The sequence below is a fragment of the Mastacembelus armatus genome, chromosome 1, assembly GCF_900324485.2.
Source record: "Mastacembelus armatus chromosome 1, fMasArm1.2, whole genome shotgun sequence".
NCBI lineage: Eukaryota > Metazoa > Chordata > Actinopteri > Synbranchiformes > Mastacembelidae > Mastacembelus > Mastacembelus armatus.
The window spans coordinates 4,774,053-4,793,984 of record NC_046633.1 but is presented as its reverse complement, the minus strand read 5'-3'; the positions used below and the strand labels follow the sequence as shown (position 1 = coordinate 4,793,984).

The following is a 19,932-nucleotide window of genomic DNA, read 5'->3' as shown; positions in this document are numbered from 1 at the left end:
AACACAGACATTACACACACTAGCTATCAAGTAATTTTAGCATTTTATGTTTGAATATGAATTAGTATGTATGTGTGTGTGTGTGTGTGTGTGTGTGTGTGGATACCTACTATAATGAGGAAGATGAAGTAGATGAAATTGTAGAAGGAATGCGCATCCATGACATAGTACATGATGTCTGCCCAGCCTTCTAGTGTAATTACCTAAAAACAAAAACACAAACCAACAGTAATCACAACAGTGGGTTGTGTATAGTGTGACTATCATTCATTTATTAAAAATGTATCCTTGCATATACTGTATGTATTTTAAAACTTTACCTGAAAAATGGCAATCCATGCATATCCAATGTTATCAAAGTTAATAGCTCCTTTGTGGGGGTTTATTTCCCCAGCCCGACACTGATTGTAATACTGGTACCAGTTCACGCATGATACTGGTTCATCTACTCTCAAGCCCATCTCTGGCCGAGCCTCATCAGCACCCAGGAAGCAGTAAGTCTTGCCTATACGACGGCGAGGCACATCAGAGCACCGAAGCATCCCATTTTCTCTTTCTGTCGAGCAGATGAAGGGGTGGTCGTCAGTGCCATCCGGCCGGTAGTAGCCACTCAGGAAGGAAATGTTATATTTCCTAGAGGGGGAGGATAAAAAGTGAATCAACTAATGATTTACTGTATTTTATATATTACACAAGAATTAGAAAATATAATTTAACAAGGAGCTGTATGTTTCATCATCATCTATAAATCCTACAAAACCAACAAGGCTTTAGTCAACTAGAGCCCAAGTTGAAGATTAATGAATTAATATTTTGAAAAATAGGGCACAAAAATATAAATATTTGCTTAAAAATACTTAGACACTGTACAGCATCAGGCTGTCATTACTCAAACAGGAGAGTAAATTGCATGTTTTTTCAACTGCAGATTAAATGGCATTTGACTCAATATAAACTACAGCACCCATGTGCATTTAAATATCACATAGTGCCATGATGTGGCTCCTTAATGTGTTTTTAATAGTCTCTGGACTACAGTGAAGTACAGAGGAATAACCTGTGTCAGGCTTTGATTACACAAATGATACTTGTTAAAATAAATTCAAACAAATTCATTGTTAGTTTAGTTTTTTTTTTTTGTGGAATTTACTGACAATAAGAAATAAAAAAGGGAATATCAGCAGCTCTGTGCTTTAAAAATGCAGAAACAAAAATGGGCTGAAAATACAAAGAGTATGTTTCTGGACAAACTCAGATAAAGTCCAAACTATTTTTAGGAGGATAAATCATTTCATCGACTTTTTCTTTGTACAAAAAGGCCTGTTTTCTAGAAAAAAACAAAAGACAGTATGAAATACACAAGGAGGAAATGAGGAAACAGAGCGAGAAATACAGATGAAGGAAAAAAAGGCGAAATGAGAGAGGGAGGGTGCACTGGAGAGATAAGCAATCAATCATCAGTGGTGTAGAGAGGGGTCACAGGGGAGCAGTGCTCTCACTTCTTATTAGGAAAGGTCATCTTGTTGTTTACGAAGCAGAAAAAATACCAAATTGCTAAGTGAAAATAAAATTCAGAGAAGGACTTGTTTTGAGTAAAATGTATCACATGTGATTAAAGCAGGATAATAACGCTAATGGTTTTTGTGATACACCTGTGGATGCAATTCCAGACTCTGCAAAGTATTAATTAGTTCTTCATTTTCAAAGCTGTTCAGTTCACCTCTGATGTTGATGCTTCTGTTTCTGTTGTTGTGATAATGTCATGTTGTAGTCATAATAACTGTTCTAATTACACGTATGTGACAACAATTACTGTCTAGTAACTGAGCAGTCACTTCTGCTGGTTTATTCTTAAATCTTCAGGTTTTTCTAAAAAGGTGTTTATTTTTATTTTTACAGTTTAAGTGTGTTTTATGTGTTATTTGTTTTTTAGCTATTTAACTACGGTAGCAAGAAACAATATGTTCATTATCAAACCACTGATTTTTTATTTCTGACTACTCCAAACAGCACAACTGTCAGTGCTCATTGTTTAAGATGAGCAGGATGTGCAGTCAGAAGATGAACATGTTGTTATCTGAGGTCATGTGATAATATGGGATCATGTTTATGAGCGTGTGAGCAGGATCAGGACTGAAAGTGATGGTGTAACAGCGTCAGTCAAACAGTGATCAAATATGTGACAGTGAAACTCTGAAGGCTTGTGCTGCAGCAGCCTCAAAGATTCCCTGAATAACTGCACAAAAAATTCACTTAGCCTTCTTAATCCCTTGATTTGTGATCTCTAATGCTAGAGGGTCCAGCAGGAAACACATTTACACATTTACTGCTTTCAAGATGGAGCTGATTAGCGAACAAATAAGATCAGCATATTGGCAATATTGATTCTCTCTTAGAAAAAATAGCTGGGTAAAAGAAGCAAATCACTTGGAAGTAAACGTTTAACATGGGTTTCGGCGTAATGTGGCTGTTGCATTGGTAGTTGTGGCATTAGCTGGTTGCTACAGTAACTCACATCTTGACATCCTCTCCCATGAAACAGCGATTCCTCAGAAGCCCCGCCCACAGTTGCACGCCAACAATGCCGAAGATGAAGAAGACAAAGAAGCACAGTGCCAGCACGTTGCCCAACATTGGAAGTGTGTCTAGGAGGAGGGTCACTAAGATACGCATACCTACCAACACACACAAACATATACAAAGAATAAACACCAGCATAAGAAAAATGTGCAAGTCTGTGTAAGTCATAAGTCCAAAAATGCTAGTCACAGGAAGTGCTGGTCAGACAGGAGAAATCACTTGATGCATTGTGCACAAAACTGGAGCAGTACAATTAATTGAATGGCCAATAAGAGCTAAATAATTGGCCCCCACTCCACTCCACTTTACTGAAGAGCATAGATACAAGACTTTGGCTACTTTAAACATACTCTGCAGTTTTACAAGTACATAGCCTGAGTAGTTAATGTTGGCTGGCCAGTTTGTGCGCTGAGCTGTTAAGAACAACACCAGCATCACAATGATTTCCATGACTTTGTTCTCACAGTGTCCTGATTTGTTCATCAAATGAAGCACTGCAGCCGTTAATGGCTGCACAGCTTGGAAAGTTAAAAAAAATGAAGTAAAATTTACAGTGCATCAGAGAGTACAAGAACAGTGACACATTTTTTACTGTTGCTATTAATGAGGTTGCTTACTTTCAGCTGAGGGTGTTTCCACATCAGATGCACGGTGCAGGAACTGCAGCCTTATTATGCACAGTCCAACAATTACAGGCGACAGAAAGTTAAGTGAAGTAAACATAAACTTAAATAAGCCTTGAACAGTCGTCATATTTTTTTTAAGTCTTTCTAAAGTCTGTGACCTACAGACATCAGCAGACATTCAGTATCATTGCTGCTGATGCCAGCCCTGTACCGCAGTCATCTTAACTTCCTGCTTGTTTCAAGGACTTTCTGCTTTCTGTCTGGTCTTCAGCGACTCAGACACGTGGTCAGCTGAATTGCAGGGGGATTAATGACTTGTAGTGAAGAACACTATATGGTTTGACCATTAAAATCTCTTCTCTCAGTCTTTGACCTGCTGCACTGTCCTAGTCACAAGGGCTCTGTATTGCTCAACCAATTTGAATGTTATCACACTTTAAAAACTCTTTAAGTTTAAAGTCAGCATTTAATCTCACAGTCACCGTTTCATTTAAAATCCAATGTGCTGGGGCACAGAGCCAAAACAATGAAAGACTAAAAAAACTATCTTAAAACTTTCCATGAACAGTGTACATTGGAGGGAAAAATAAGAAAAACTCACTGGGAACTCTGTTGATGGCTCGGAGTGGGCGGAGAACCCGAACTGTCCGGATAGCTGATAGGCTGACATTGTGTCCATCAAGTGAGTATTCCAGCATTCTGTGGAGAGGAAAGCCACCACCGTGTCACTGGCATTGTGAGCAGCCTGACCTTGGCAAACCCTGAAAGTCTACTGGGAATCCAACAGAACGCAGTGCACTGTTTCTGGGATGCATAGCCTTTTAACTACCAATCACCGAGGTCTCTGTCTCTCAGGACCAAATGATGCAATTGTCATTCTGCTAAGCTGTCACACACACACGCACGCACGCACGCACGCACGCACGCACGCACGCGCGCACACACGCACACACACACACACACACACACCCATCCGTCGGTAAGTCTAAGCACGCGCACACACACGCTTGACATTTAACTGGCATTAAACAAGTGTCTAAGCTTTACACAAAACACACACATACACACAGTTTTGGCTCATATTTAATGTCAGATGCGCGTGTGGGCATGAGTGCATGTGGGTGTGTGTGTTTTTGTCAAACACTCACCCCACTATAACAATGAAGAAGTCCAATCTGTTCCATGTGTCACCTAGGTAACCGCTCTGACCTATGACCCCAAGAGCCACCATTTTCACCACCATTTCACCAGCAAAAAAGACAAAGATCCCATCATCTAGAGCCTGCGCACGCACACAGAGACACACACACACACAAAACCCACAGGATTAGTGTAAACTGATTAAGTGGAAAAAAATTAAAGCAAAAACTTTTCAGACCCTTGATAATAAAGTCACACAGCTGAACATAATTAGTTCGTAATTTCAGATGCATGTGTATATTTGCATGTGCGTGTGTGTGTGTGTGTGTGTGTGTGTGTGTTTTACCTGCAGGAAGAAGGGGGTGTGGCCACAGGGCTGGAACATTCCCAGAGTCACACAGTTCAGCAGGATGGCTAAAATGCTCACACGTTCAAACCATGTGGGATGGGGTTAAGCGTCAACACCATAGCAGAGTTTGAACTTTAATTACAAAAACATTCATGAATATTAAAATATTTCACAAAGCTGTACTGTAAAATATAGATTAACAGTCCCCTTTGGGGAAATTTGATTTTTCCAGTAATTACTGAGATTAGCAAGACGGATTCAATTAACAGAGTTAAAGACAGGTAACAACTTCAAGGAAAATACAATATCTTAATACAATGTTGAGACAACGCAGGGTTTCAGAGCTGTTTCACTCCTCCTTTGTATATATTTTACAAGTCTCTGGAACATTTCTGTTCTGGTCATAAAAAACATTCTTCCAAAAAAACATTTCTTCATTTTGTGTTTCGGTGTTGGCAGTGAAGAGTGCTGTTTAACATATCTGTTTCAAATCTCCAATTGAGATCTGGTGACTGTGAATACCATAGCATTTAATTCACCTCATTTTCATACTAATCAAACCATTCGGTGACCCCTCATGTCCTGTGTGGAATCATCTGCATTCATTATGTGTCCTCACTCATTTATTCAGGTTTTGCCTTGAATCTGTCACCCTTCTTTGTCTAACCAGTGGTGTAAATGGTAGAAAACCAAAGCAAACCCTACTGTGCAACACATTAACATGCTGAACTATCAGTCTGAGGTCACACACACACACAATGCTATGGGTGAACCATGAGCTACACAGCTTGTTAAATCAAATTTGCCAAAGCAGAACCCTGAAGAACAACTTTTATACAGGTATAAACTCAGAAAAAGCTTAAATGTATCAAGTTTCATTTATAAGCACAACTTCTGATGAGATATGTTGACAAGTTTAATAGTCACTACTACAAAAGCAAAACAGCTACAATGAAACAGTATGTAAGACGTTTGAAGTCAGGTAAAGTGTGTGTTTGTGCATCTGTGTTTCTTGCTGGCTGTCAAACTGGAAGGAAGAGCATGGCTCAGAAGTGAAAAGCAGAGAGGTTTAAGAGGGAAAATGGTATGAAGTAGAAAGTTAAAGAAAGAAAAAGATTCTTATAAACACAGACAGACATGCACACACACACATATGAGTGCAAATGTGAAAACTGCTGAATGGATGACAGGAATGTATTCAAGAGCCAAGGACGCATACATAACAAAGCCCGGAGCATGCACATGGACACATACACACAGACGCATATGCACACACACACACGCACACACACAGAGTCCCCTTCCCGGACACTTTGCTCTCGAGAGGGTGAAAAAATTAATGAGAGTACAATCCTTTATCACCCTTGAGACAGAGAGAGAGAGAGAGGAGAGAAGGAGGGAGAGTGAGGGTAATCCAGTGTCCTCCCTTTGCTGTGGTTGCCATGGGAACCCCCATCTCACCGTGGGAACTGACTTCTGAGTTTCACAATCCGCTTGCATCCTGTCTGGACTGGAACACAACACAATTAATACACTCACAAACACACAACACAAAATCATGTTCGCCAGCACAAGTCCTGCAGAAGCATCCGTCAGCTCCTCAATGCTTAGGAGGGTTCTTTTAATCCTGCTCCATCTGTATATGTTACAGCAGCTTAAATGACCCTGTGTGCCCATAAAACACGCACGCAAGCACACACACATAGACGCATGCATGCATAGTTAAACAAGGGATGGTGCAGGGTCAAGCCGTGAGTGATGGATGAGATGGGAGTATTTCCACAGTTGGTCCATCATTCAACATAAGTGATGAAACAGAGGGAACGTCCTCTCATCTGTTTCACTGCCTTTCACTCTTGCTTTTTCTTTATCTGCTCTCACACTCAACCTTTCCCTTTACCATCTCTCATTTTCCTCTACAGCCTTTTCCCCCTCTTGTCAGCTCACTTATTCTTCTCTTTGCTACGCTCCTCCCGCTCTGTCGCTCCCTCTTCCTTTATATAGTGCAGTATAATTTCCCATCTACATTCTGTATAATTTCTAGCATATCTATTTTGCCTCACTCATCTATTCCCATGCACATACTTTCTACTTTTCTCTCTGAGCCACTTTTGCTCAGTGCCCTCCCCAGCTGTTTATCATCTCCTTATATGACTGCCCTTGAGTGGAGTTTTGTCTCTCTGTCCGAAAGTCTTAGCCAAAGGATAAACTACAACTACACTTAATAATTAACAGTCAGAGGATAAAGAGGCAGAGCAAAAGAGAAGGTGATAAATAGACACAGAAAGGAAGATGTGGTGGAGTAAAAAATTAGGCAAGAATAATTACATGTGAGGTGAGGAAAACCGGTTTGATGGCTGAGTAAAAAACAAAATGCTCAGCTGAACAGTGGGATGAGAGGTTAAGCTCCTGACAATTTGAGGTTTAAGTGTAAACAACTGCAAATGTTACATGGCCCCCATGCTCTGTCTTCTCTCCCTAATTGCCTCATCCTCTCATCTTCATGTTCATCCTCCCTCCCCACAAACACCACATCTGCCCTCCTCCTCCTTATCCTCATCTTCCATGCTCTGCCTCTCTTGAACTCTCTCAAACTCTCTCTCGTCGAGTGCCAATACAGGTAATAAATAAATAAAGGTCAGGCGGCCATTATAAATCAGATCGGATCACACCAGCCTGATCTTTCTGGCGTCATCCTCCACCCTTGGCTAAAATGCACATACTAAGGCCAATGCGCAAGAGCTCTTTCATGTGAAGCGCTGATTAACTTAAAAGGGCCATCTTTAGGGACATACAGGCAAACTGCACAGTAAAAATGGCAGTGTTAAGTAATCTCTGAAAATTTTAATTTAACACTAAAAAGTGTCCACTGTTGTGCGGATACATGAAGGGAGCAGGTTTGAGGAGGATTTAGATTTTTGAGTGTGGTACCACTGTCTTATAAGCATCTTTTCTAATAGATTAGAAGCTGAAACTTATAGTTCTTCACATCAGTTATCAACCATTTTGATGAACAATGTATATTCTCCTCCAACATCATGCTTGTATGTAAGAAGGAGACCTCTCCAGTGGACCTGTGCACCATCTGACCACTTAACATGTGGAAAAGCTCTACTGAGAATATGGAAAAAATCCCATTCATTAACAGCTAATTATAATATACTTACTGCAGACTTGTGAAGTCTGTCCACTAATGACTTTTATTACATTTATAATTGTGGAACCACTAGCTTATTACAAAGTAAGAAAGCCTTGAGTCCTTATTAATAACTTCTTAATTACCTTCATTATTAGCCTTGATTAGCAGCATGGATGTATAGATGGCAATGTTAGTTGAACAGTTTGTTTCACCACTTTGATTGAAATATCTCAAGAATTGCTGCGTGAATTTTGTACAGATGTCCATGGTCTCTACATCAGGTACTGGATAAGAACCAACTTAATATGTTGATCCTCTGGGATTTTTCGAGTTCCACAATGGGGATTAGATTTATGGTTTTGAGCAAAAACTAACTAAAGGGGGTTCAGTGGGTCAAATGGTGGAACACATATTCAATCACATGAAGTGTTATCACTGTCACAATGAATCCCTAACTTTTCAATGTAATGCCGTCATCCAGTCAAAACTTTAATTTTTCCAGTACTTTGGTTAATGACCATATATCCTAATAGCAAATATATGATTGGTGTGTTTTGGGAAAAAAGACACAAAAAACACCACTGATTAAATGATCTACCAAACTGGATTTCTCAAGGAAATGCACATTTTTCAATAAATGGAGAGTCAAAATACTTGGAAAATAATAAGGGTTTCTTACATGGACTTTTACTTTTGTTATTACTTTTGTTTTGTTAATAAATACAACTTTTTCTGATTATGTTTGTCTGACACAAAATCGGAATTAACATAAATATTAGAATATCATTTTAAAAAGGCACAGGTTTGACACTTTCTTACAAAGGCCATCAAGTCTGCAGCTTTTGTTGTGGTACATTATTAATAGTGGTTCTCCTTTCTGAATTTAAGAGCTATCCAAAAAGATAGGCAAGGGCCATGAAGGGAATATTTTACATTGCAATCCCAAACTTCTGATCTATAATACATTGGGAAATGAATTATTAACCATTAATAAAGCCATTAGTTACATATTTTAAAAAAAATCTTCCTAGAACGTGGTATTGAAGAAAAAAAAAAGTGTGTATATGAATGAGTAAACCACTCACTAGTTTCCACATGCTCTTTGCTGCTTGGCCTGACACTTTCACTCTGGAAACAACACACACAGACTTGATTAAAAATAACCTAGTTAGACTTGAGTGTGTGTATGTGTGCTTTAGGGTTTAGTGCCAGAGAGAGGGAGCGAGTGTCTGAAATGGACGTGGGCCAAGTTAAGTTACTGTCAAGTTGTCAACTCCTCTGGCTCCTCCCCCAAGAGTGTAACAGCTGTAACCATGGAAACGCACTCTGAAATCACATTAATTGGCTGAAATGGCTCTGACAGCTGACCCTACTATAAGACCTCCTCCTATGCATCATTGTCTCCATATCAACCCCTCCATGCACACATAAAACTCACGCACCTTAAGCTAATAGAAACAGTTTAGGAAAAGGATAGGAATAAAGACGAGGGCACAGGACTGATTCTGCAGGGATGAATGAAAGTAGAGGAAGAGTAGAAGAAGAAAGGCAGGCTGAGAAAGGTACTTGTATAGGAGTGACAGATTCAGTTTTTCTCATCTTTAAACAAAAGGAAACGCTCTAAATGTTTAATGCACTGCTGAATAAGATATATCTTTGGAGTGTGTGGTCTATCTGTGTAAACGTTTGCACCCGCACCTCTCCACATGTGTGTGCATGCTTCTTTGTGTTTATATGTTACATTAAAGGAGCAGGATAACTTAGTGGAAAGCTCAGCACTTCACAAAGTAGTTTCCTTGTTCCACAGTGTACAGTGTAACAAATGTCTGGTCCCAGTAACAGAAATCAATGTAGATTGGAAGGAATACAAGCGAATGTTATATAACAGCAAAAGCCAATCTTGTTTTTGTTCCAAATAAATGAATGTGCTGTAGGGTGGAGAGATGTACTGTATGTTGTAAGCATCGTACAAAGGAGGATGACTGTGTTTCTAAGAGGGAGGAAATGAAATGAAAGAGATAGGAAATGAATTTGTAATATGTGCTGAGTGCAAAAAACGCAGAAAGGAATAAGGGGTCACCTCAGGAAAAATGGGACTTACAGCTCTTGGAAACTGGACCCAACCCTACCTCCTACCCCTTCCCAGTGCGCTCACATTAATGTCCCTGTCATACAACATCCTCTCACATTACGTCCTACACAGATCACAGTATCACGCAGACACACACACTGTAAGCATAGAAACATATATATAGTTGGAATGAACACAAAATGGAACACATGCCAGAAGCAGTGCTGTATGGACATACGAACAGAAAGGGAAACAGACAGACGCGCAAATACACACAAAACAAACAAATACTGCAAGCGGAAGTAACCGGGCCATCGGGGCCGAGCTACGCTGTTGCCAAGCAACCAGGTGATTCCTCTACAGCGCCTCTCCATGGGAGATTCCCTCGTTCGTGTGAGGGCATTCACTAGTGTGTGTGCATGCTCACATGTGTATATGTGTGTGAGTGTGTGTCTGCTGGTGGGTGTGGATTTGTATGTGTGTCCAGTACATTAGTGCTGACACAGACAGCGTACAATGTTCTAGGATGTGACCATGGTAACAGCCCAGCAGGTTACAGAAGAGCTTGGTTCATGGCATTTGTAGTTTTTTTTTTTCTTTTCCTCTTGGTGTACATTTTATTTATTCAGCAATTATGTATTTATATTTTATAGAGTACACAGAGTGCTGATGATTGCAAATACCCACAGACCTGCACCGACAAACACACAACACGTCACTTGAACAAGAAGAAGCATACACACGCACACACAAATACACACACACACACACACACACACACACAGTCATAAGCAGTGGAAAAGATTCAATTTGGAAAGGCTTGACAAATCCCTGAGGTACTGCTGACGTTTATGCACGCTTAGGAGTATTCATAGCTGCTCACACACTACAGCGCTGATTACTGCACACACATACACACTCATACCTTCATGTCTACAGGCTAGCAGAAGTGGATGGAGGTTGAGAAAGAGAGTGAGAGACAGGCAGAGGAATGCAAGGTGAGACAATGAAGACAGAAGCAGAGCGAGGTTTGCAAGGGTGACGTGAGTTTTTACTATTTGTGACTCCTGCTGCATAAATGGAGGCCAGTAACAATGCTACTGACAGGCAACTGCAACCCTGGAGATTCATTAGGGCTTGTCACTATGGAAACCTCCAATCAGAAAAAAAATGTTAGCTATCTTTTCCGACAGCTATTAGGTCCAAGGAAATACCTGATGTCTTCCAAACACACATACATGGGCATGCACAATACTGACCTTCTCCTCATCTCCCATGTGTTTAAACTTAGAGTAAACATCAAGGCGCTAGGTACCTTGTAGATACAACAGCTTTGAGAAAGTACAGAGCTGAATGTCTCTCACATTAAACAGATACACATTCATTCCCCAAAACACACACACACACACACACACACAGCATCACGGTGCTTCAGGTACACTCCCAGTTGTGAAGGATATGGGTGGCAGACAGCTCGAAGGCACCAAGAGCGGGGTGGGCTGGTTTGGGTCAGAGCCAAAAGAACTACTGGTGCTAGAGAGGGATATGGCAGCTCCGCCTTTTCCTCCTCCTCTTCCTTCTCCCCTTCTTGTTCCTCTCCCTCAACTGACACATGCACCTTCTCCCCCTCCTCCTCCTCATCCCCTTCCTCCTGTGTTGGTCCTCTGTGCTGCTCATGCAGGTCTGGTTCCTGGGTGCCCGTCATGGCTGTGCTATGAACAGCCTGGACCTAAAAGAAGGCACAGGGGCACCAGCAGACTATTCAGGTCATGGTAACATATGGATGCACGTATAAGTAGCTGTGTGTTGCCTGGTTTGTGGCAAGCGCCTAAGCTCAGTAAACAAGCCAGAAATGCGCTGACAACCAAGCCTGCCATGTCCACTAGACCCTTTACCTTCTAGCACAGCAGCACAGAAAAAAATCCTTCCCTGTTTATCTGTGAAACAATAAGCAACCTTCAAGAGAAGAATCACAGACAGTGAGCAGTCTGATGCAGGAAACATAGATCTTAATGAATCTGAACAGAATGACTTAGACGTGAGAAAAGGTGCAAACAGTGAGAGCAGACAACAGTAAGTACTTAGACCCCTTCATTATAATCCTACAGCTGTACAGGCCATTACTGCTGATGCTTTTAATCCAGACCAGCTTCAATCTGGACATACAGAGATGAAGTAGCTTAGACGGCTATTTCATATTGCTATAAAGAGAATTGTTGGGAGTTGGGATTACTCATATTGTCAGTTCTTTAATTTCTTTTTTCATTTACAATACATTTCCACTTGTGGCGATTGGTTTTACTTACAGTTCTCTTGAGTTATTATTTTCCTCGGGCTACATTTTAAAGTAACCTCTTGTGAAACACAGTGACATTGTCAAGCTACATAGCCTGCAATTAATTTTTGTAAGTACTGAGTGGAATTTCTTGAAGCATTGGAATATCATGTTGGAAATGTCAAATTGAATGATCATCTCAATTTAAATTAAGAGGAACTGCAGATTCATGTCTTGGCTTTAAGATTTTGTTTTTAAATTTCATAAAATGTTCTGCTTTATTGGGCAGTATGCAGTAAAGTTTGGCAGGAAAGGATGGGACTTAGAGCATGTGACAGAGTCCACACTGTCACAAGTACACAGCAAATACTCCCCACTGGTCCACCGTGTGCTCATTCCATTGCTTATTGCTCCCTGAAGATTTGGGCAAATTTATTCCAAAGCTACCAGTTTGTTATTAAGTTGGAGCAAAAGCTGGACTATTTGGACACTACCATAAAGAAAAATCAGGACAACAGAAGTGTGGTCCAACCATGAGTCCACACAGGCATATATACCCTGCATACAGTGCGAAAGGACAACGGGAGAGCTGGCATGCATTTTCACAGCATAGAAAGGAGTGTGTGGTTGATGAAAATAATGAGACTTATTTCCTGTGTATATTCATTATGGGCACGTCGCCTAGACTGTGCAAGTCCAGGGCCACACAGTTTAGGGCTTTTTGTTGTGATTCAATAGTAGCTGTTGGGAGGACATCAATTAACCAGTGAGAAAAAAAGAAAGCTATTCTTCTGCAGAGTTAAAAACCTGCTGATGAGCCCTTTCAAAATATTTTTAAAACTCATTATTAGCCTCCCTCGCGTAAGCCCGGGCCATGTGAAATTAAATGCCCCTAGTGGATCTCAACCAGTGACCAGGATGACATATATTCATGGCTTTATAAATCCTCTAAAACCCATTTGCTCAGTATTGTTGTCATAATGTCCACGCATCACAAAATAGCCTAAATAAATAGCACAAATTCTTTACCAAAAAGGAATAACCGTGTGCATCATCCTCAGTTAAACCAAAGCAAACAACAAATCTCCAAAGACCTAATATTTTCTTTTTATTTCCCTGACACATTCTTCTGAAGGCCAGCCAGTACACTGACGACATCTGTTATACTATAGCAATTCCAGGCATTATTCTATCTAGGAGGACTTGACAAACAGAGGTAAAACGAAAAACAGTCAAATTAAACCTACAATAAACTATAGAATAAAATAAAATCCAACATCTCAAGACAATTGTTTCTGTGAAAGCTATTATATGATGTAAAAAAAAATATAGGCCTACCAAGTACCATGTCACTAACTTATTAAAATCTCCCCACAAACAGCTATTTTTTTCCTTTTTGTGGGAGACACACCGCCGCTGACAAAGACCGACATCATGGATCTGGACATTTTCTATTGTGCCACAGGCATTTACCCAGTGCAGTGCCCGGGACAGGAGAGAAAAGAAAAGTACATTACAGCTCAAAAAGCAATAACTTTGCCTGCCGTTCTTACCTGGGAGCAGCGACCATGCACCAGCCTCACTCACTCCGGGTCCGCCGTGCGCCCTGAGCTCCCGGAGCCCTGGTGCTCCATCTGAGAGCAGTCCCTGGTCCTCCGCCTCCTCCCCCTGCTAATATCCAAACTCGGTCCGTCAGTCGGGGGAATGAAAAAAAGGAGAAAAATGACAGAAGAATGCGACGCAGAAGTTTTAATGAACGGAAAAAGTAAAGTTAAATAGGACCAAGCGGTTCCCCGTGCGCCTGCGTCCCCTCAGCCGCTGGACGCGCTCTGCGGTGTCAGGTACTGGGGTTCAGGCGCACCGGGGAGAGGGAGAGCTGCGTCAAGCCAGGCAGAGCGAGGCAGACCGGGGGTACTGGGGTGTCGCCTTCAAAATAAGACACTCTGGACCCGGAAACTGGGAGTTCCATTGAAATGTTGGTTAAAACCCACTTATGAACCTACGTAGACTACTCGCTTCATTTGAGCGGTAAAGAACTTTGACTCAAGTTGACTAAAATAAAAATTGGTGACTACAGCGTAAACTGACGAGAAACCTATTAGCCCTAAGTGTGTTTCTGAATTTCCCAAACTGTAACTACAATAACAGATAACCTCCACATGCAGACACAGACACGTATTCAGCTGCCGAAATATCCGCATGCAGACGCAGCTACCAAGATGTTGTTTCTTCTAGAGACATTAGCATTGTGGCTAATGTGGCACCGGTTGTACAGCGCCCCCGGGGCTTCGGAGGGGTACTGCACCGACCAACACTAGCATTTGGGGTCTGATACAAATAATTTTTATCGTTCTTAGAAAAAAGAAAGTTTCACAAACAAGAACATTCATTTAGACAGTATCTAGCTGTCATGTCTGCCTCAAACATTAGTTCGTTTCCATGGCAACCCGAGAGCGCCAATTAGCAGCTACGAGGCTAACTATCTGTGCTAAAGTGAAAATAATTTTATGTCTGCCTGTCCATGGGTCCCCACTGATTCCAACCATATGGCACTTTTATTAATTCCCAAGAGATCCAGAAACCAAACAGTACTCTAGCTGGTAAATATGTGATTAGTCAGAAAATTATTTGGCCAATAACTGATTACTTCATTACTTCTTTATCCTCTAAAAGAATAAAAGTTTTTGACAGAGAAGGGCCACAAGACTGAAGATAATATTGTATTTTAGTTTTGCAAATTTCTAACAAATTTTCAACTAGCGTTAATCAAATTATGTAGACCCAGAGGATATGGAATAAACCTGGGATTATGGAACATCTGGGTTTGCAGGTGTTAATTTAGCCTTGTAACCCATAGACTAATGCTAATGTTGAGTGATTTTTACAAAAAATATATATTATTCATAATATAATACAGTATTTTTTCCAATAACAGCTTTATTTTGAAAGTTTTGGCTGGAGAACTTTATTCTTAATACTGGATAACTTGACACTGACAGAGCGAGTCAGAGCATGTGACTCGTCCCCTCTCCTCTGCCTCACACTACACCCCATCCCAGTATTCCTCTTTCCGTCTCTGCCTGGCAGTTATCTCACCAGCCAGCGACCCCGGCCAGTGTGAGCGTGTGGGTGGAGGATGCTGTCATATAGGAGATGACACTCTACAGTCACACTCAGCAAGGGTGTCGATTCACTAAACCCAAAGGTGTGGCAGAGCTCCAACACAATACCTTAAAATCATTTTATGCTGTTAGATTTCAAAGGAGAAAGGACTAGTGATGACTGGCATTGTACTATATAAATCTACAATAGTGGTAGAAGTCATATCCAAAAAAGTAAGTAAAAATAAATATAGTTAAATATAGTGAAATGAACTATAAAGTGGCACGGACAGGGAAGACTAGTAAGATACTTCAGTTTGTAAGTATGTGTAACCTTACATTTCAAGATTTTCAGTGATTTACCTTCACCAAATTTACATCCACGTTAGAAACAACACGTCTCTTATGAACTGTCATCGAAGAAAATATATGTGTTTTACAGCAGGTAGGACTGATGTGATACCAACAGGACAGAGAGTAAAAAGAAAGCACAAGACACAATACTTTAACATCTTAAAATAGTGCTGAAACTCAACTACTGCTCATTTTTCTGGGAGCTTCGTTCAGTTCCCGAAAGGCCCCCTGGCGGTCCCTGGATCCCAGTTTGGGAAGTAATATTAGAACTACAGTGTACAGTAGGTTTAAACAAACAGCTTACAGGGAGTGCTAGTCTTAAATGATCTCCTGCTAATTTTTTTTAATATCTACGTATGGCCTCTAAATAATTTTCTAGGGATGTTTTGTTAGAAGATAAAATAACAAGGATAATGTCTCTAAGAGGCTATAATGCTCATCACAGGCAAGAAAATTAATTTGGATGGGTTAAAAATATTATAAATAAATATAATTTCTCCTATTCCTTTTTAGGCTCAGCTCTACACTGCCAAGTTGTGTTCAAACTGAACATAGTATGACTGCATATAAAATCAACTTGAGTGAAAAATGAAAGTACAAGAGGTGAAGACACTGGTGGAAGCTAAAACACATACTCAATGTTGATTTCTGAGATCTGAATCATCCAAACCACAGTCCACAAACACAATCTAGCATGTTACTAGTTAGCTACCCCTAACTCTGTGGCAAATAAACATAAACTGCAACTTTACACTAGAGGGTGAATTTGTGCAAACGTTTCTTCACACTTGCTCAGTTTTTAACACGTCAGTGGCCTCAGCTGTACTCAGACTAAGCTTTGAGCTAAGACCACATGCTATATGGTTTTTAACAGGTTAACCCTTTAAAAGACACAATTTTGGTTTGTACCAGACTGTCTCTTGAATGTTTTTACTTCTCTGAATAAAGCAGAAGCTCATTCTTAGTGTCAGCCTGAACAATCCTGAAATAACTTTCTTATCAAAATGTATTACAACAGACCTAATCTTCTCTTCATTATGCTAATAAACAATAGCTGTTCTTTCTTATATTTGTTACCCAAGTGGATCTTGTCATGAACTAAAGTGGACAAGCAGCAAGTAGCACCTATTGGTGCCACTAGACAAGAAGTCAAGCAATCACCAAAGTCAATGAGATTATTTCTTGGAACCGCACACACTTTCCCCACAAGTGTGGCTAAGATTCAATTTTTACTCCAAGCAGGGAAACACTGTGCAATACCCTATCAACGCCCACAGGCAGGCTCCTCACAGCTATCATGACTCTTCCAGCAGAAGCATACATCAAACATTTAGAGTGTCTTACCAATTTAAGACATCTAGGACACATTCAACCACACAAACACTCAGAGACCTCTATAGCTAGCATCTTATTTGTGAGGATTGTTGGAAACCTCTGTGCGTGTGCATGTGTGTGTGTGTTTGTAGTAATGGGTTGTTATTGGCTCTCCCTGGCTCTGTGGTTTCTCTCCCACTCCCACTCGATTTCCCTCCTTCCAGCTCGTCTCATCCCTCTCACACGTACTGTCTAGTGTAAGTCATGCAAGACTCTTTCTGCTCCACAGAATCATTTCATGCATTTTTTACTCCCAGTCTGTCACTGTGGTGTGTTCAAATACTGGTTTACATTAGTCATTGAAATGCACATACACAGAAATACATTCCCTCTGTTATCGGTTCAGGATGGGTATCTAGGCCAAACATTATTATCAGTGTGTGATAGGTGCCCCTTGGGTGTGTTTCCATGGTGACCAGCACATAACATTATATATGCTTTTCTTATTTTTTGAATTCCGTGTTATTATCACAGACATGCATAGACACACTGTGGGGATTTGATTACAGATCAATAATACTGATCAGTCATTGAAATTGCTTTGACATCCACCTGAACTGTACATGCACACGTGCAGAAACACACCGGCAGTGTGACTGTGAGTGTGTGTGTACTTCTTTACCCGATCTGGATAAAGTAGTAGTACATGAAGAGGATGAAGAGGATAATAGAGCATGCACAAAGAAGAAAACAATAATCTGTCACAATGTCTTTACCTTGAGTCTTACCCTTGATGTTTATTTACACTGGGAAGGGAATGTCAGTCAGTCCACCTCTTTCTGTCCAGCCTGAAAAATCAGAAGAACTATTGAATAGATTGCCCTTAACGTTTCTACAGACATTCAGAGCTCCCAGAGTGAATAACTGTAATAACGTCAGTGATCCCCTGACTTTTTCTCTAATGTCACCAGGAAGTTGACATCTGTGGTTCCCACTGAAATTATCAACAGCTGCTGGATGGATTACCATGAAATTTGGTATAAGAATTGGGGCTCTCCACTATTTCTGATCCCCCAAATTTTCATCTAGCACCACCATCAGGTTAGATTTCTCTGTCTATTACTGTATGAGCAAATACCAAAGCTAATGACAAACCAGCACCATGTTAGCCATGTCTTGATTAAAGTACCTCTGGGGCAAATTGAATTAACTGGACATAGTTTAGAAAGGGTCATGGGAGCAGTGTTTATAAAGTCCCATACTTCACACTCCATGTCACAAAAAGCAAGTCCAAGAAACTCTCTGCAGATCTCCATGATAAAATTATAATGAGGTGGTGATCAGGGCAGGGGTAAAGAACCAGTTCTAAAGCTTCGAATATTCCTAGGAGCACAGTGGTGTCAAAAATTGTGTAAGAAGTTTAGAACCACCAGGAGATTTTATGGTCTGATGAGACCAAAATCGAACACCAGGCACTGCTCAGCACCTGGCTGATACCACCATCACGCTTCTCAGCAACAGGGAATGGGAGACAAGACAGATCTGAGGGACAGATGAACGCAGCCAAACACAGACAGGTCCTTGAAGAAAATCTGCTCCAGAGTCCATGTGAAGACTTAAAACTCCACAGAACATCTGTGATGATGATGATGGCAGTTCACAGATGCTTCCCATCAATAGAACTGATGTAGAGGATCTTTTAGGAAGAGAGGGATAAGCTGCCCAAATTCAGGTGTGCAAAGCTTGAAGAGACTTACCCAAAAAAAAACAAACTCAAAGCAAACTGCTGCCAAAAGGGGCTTCTACAAAATAGAGAAGCAAATGTTGAAATACTATTGTAAATGAGACTTCTAATTTTTAATAAATCCGCAATAAATTATAAAAAAGGTCGTGTATAAAGGTCATGTATATTGGTGAGCAAAATATGGAGGAGGTTTAAATACTGTCTGAAGCCACTGTCTGTGCCTGCTTTGATATAAATGCAGCCCTGCCTTGTCATTCAATAACATTATTACCATACACTGTAATTACTGAATTTGTACCTTGAACATATACTACAATACTACTGTAATTATAAGTACTTCCCAAAGATAGTTATTACTGCCTAATTACATTATCTCTTCTCTTTATATGACATACATGTACAAAATATTTACTTGATCATTTGCATTGTGTAATGTGAAGTGTTAGTAAGACATTTAGGAGTTTAAAGATATTACTGTGTTTTACACAAACAGCTGGAGGGAATCTACCTTGTGGCAACGTTACTGACTCATCTTTTTTATTAGTTTGGGAATCACAGAAATCTATCAGACAATAGATTTTCACATCCTACTCTCTCTCTCTCTCGCCTTTTACTTCATCATTTGTACAAGCATAAATGCACACTGGTCCTTACAAATGCATGGGTAGTCATGCTCACACAGCCAGCATCTTCCCTCAGACATCACATTTATGACAGAGGAGAAGAGAGAGTTGTGAGCCAGTCAGCGGAGAAGCATCTTTTCTGACTATCGGCAGAAGTGAAGTTGCTTAGCAACCTTTGGCCTTGATGACAGGAAATGATGTCATGCTTGTAAGACAAAACACAAGCAGACACACAAATCCACAGGCAGCATAACAGGTGCACACATGCACACACACGTGTGGATACGCAGAGTCAACCTTGCAGCAGGGTGGTAGATGAGAGGACTAATGAGTAGTGATGATAATATGGGTAGGGGTTAAAATAATATATTAATCTTCTCTAATGGGCTCACTGATCTCTGAGTCCATTAAGAATGACCTTACATATATATACACACACACAAACACACATAATGCATGGACTTAGTTGACAATGTGCTTTTATGTTCGGCTGTTAGAGAGAAAAATACATCTGCTGCTGCTCTTGTTTCTCAGTTTTCCCTCAGCCGTGGGTGAACCCATCTCCTGCCTCCAGCCTGCTCTCTGTGATCCAACAGTCACGCCATCCCTCTGCCTA

At 40.6% G+C, this 19,932-nt stretch overlaps 1 protein-coding gene across 1 annotated transcript in view; it reads right to left on the bottom strand.

Annotated features, from left to right (window-relative positions):
- The window catches only part of LOC113128008 (voltage-dependent T-type calcium channel subunit alpha-1G-like), a 42,572-nt gene extending 28,148 nt beyond the window's left edge, over positions 1 to 14,424 (bottom strand). Inside the window, exons 1-8 of the mRNA XM_026303015.1 lie at positions 13,734 to 14,424; positions 11,366 to 11,634; positions 4,693 to 4,786; positions 4,355 to 4,488; positions 3,808 to 3,905; positions 2,516 to 2,675; positions 321 to 633; positions 111 to 203 (exon numbers count right to left, since the gene is read on the bottom strand). Of these exons, the coding sequence (XP_026158800.1) occupies positions 111 to 203; positions 321 to 633; positions 2,516 to 2,675; positions 3,808 to 3,905; positions 4,355 to 4,488; positions 4,693 to 4,786; positions 11,366 to 11,610 (1,137 nt within the window). The 5' untranslated portion in view covers positions 11,611 to 11,634; positions 13,734 to 14,424. The remainder of the gene's footprint in view (positions 1 to 110; positions 204 to 320; positions 634 to 2,515; positions 2,676 to 3,807; positions 3,906 to 4,354; positions 4,489 to 4,692; positions 4,787 to 11,365; positions 11,635 to 13,733) is intronic.
- Positions 14,425 to 19,932: the final 5,508 nt, after the last annotated feature.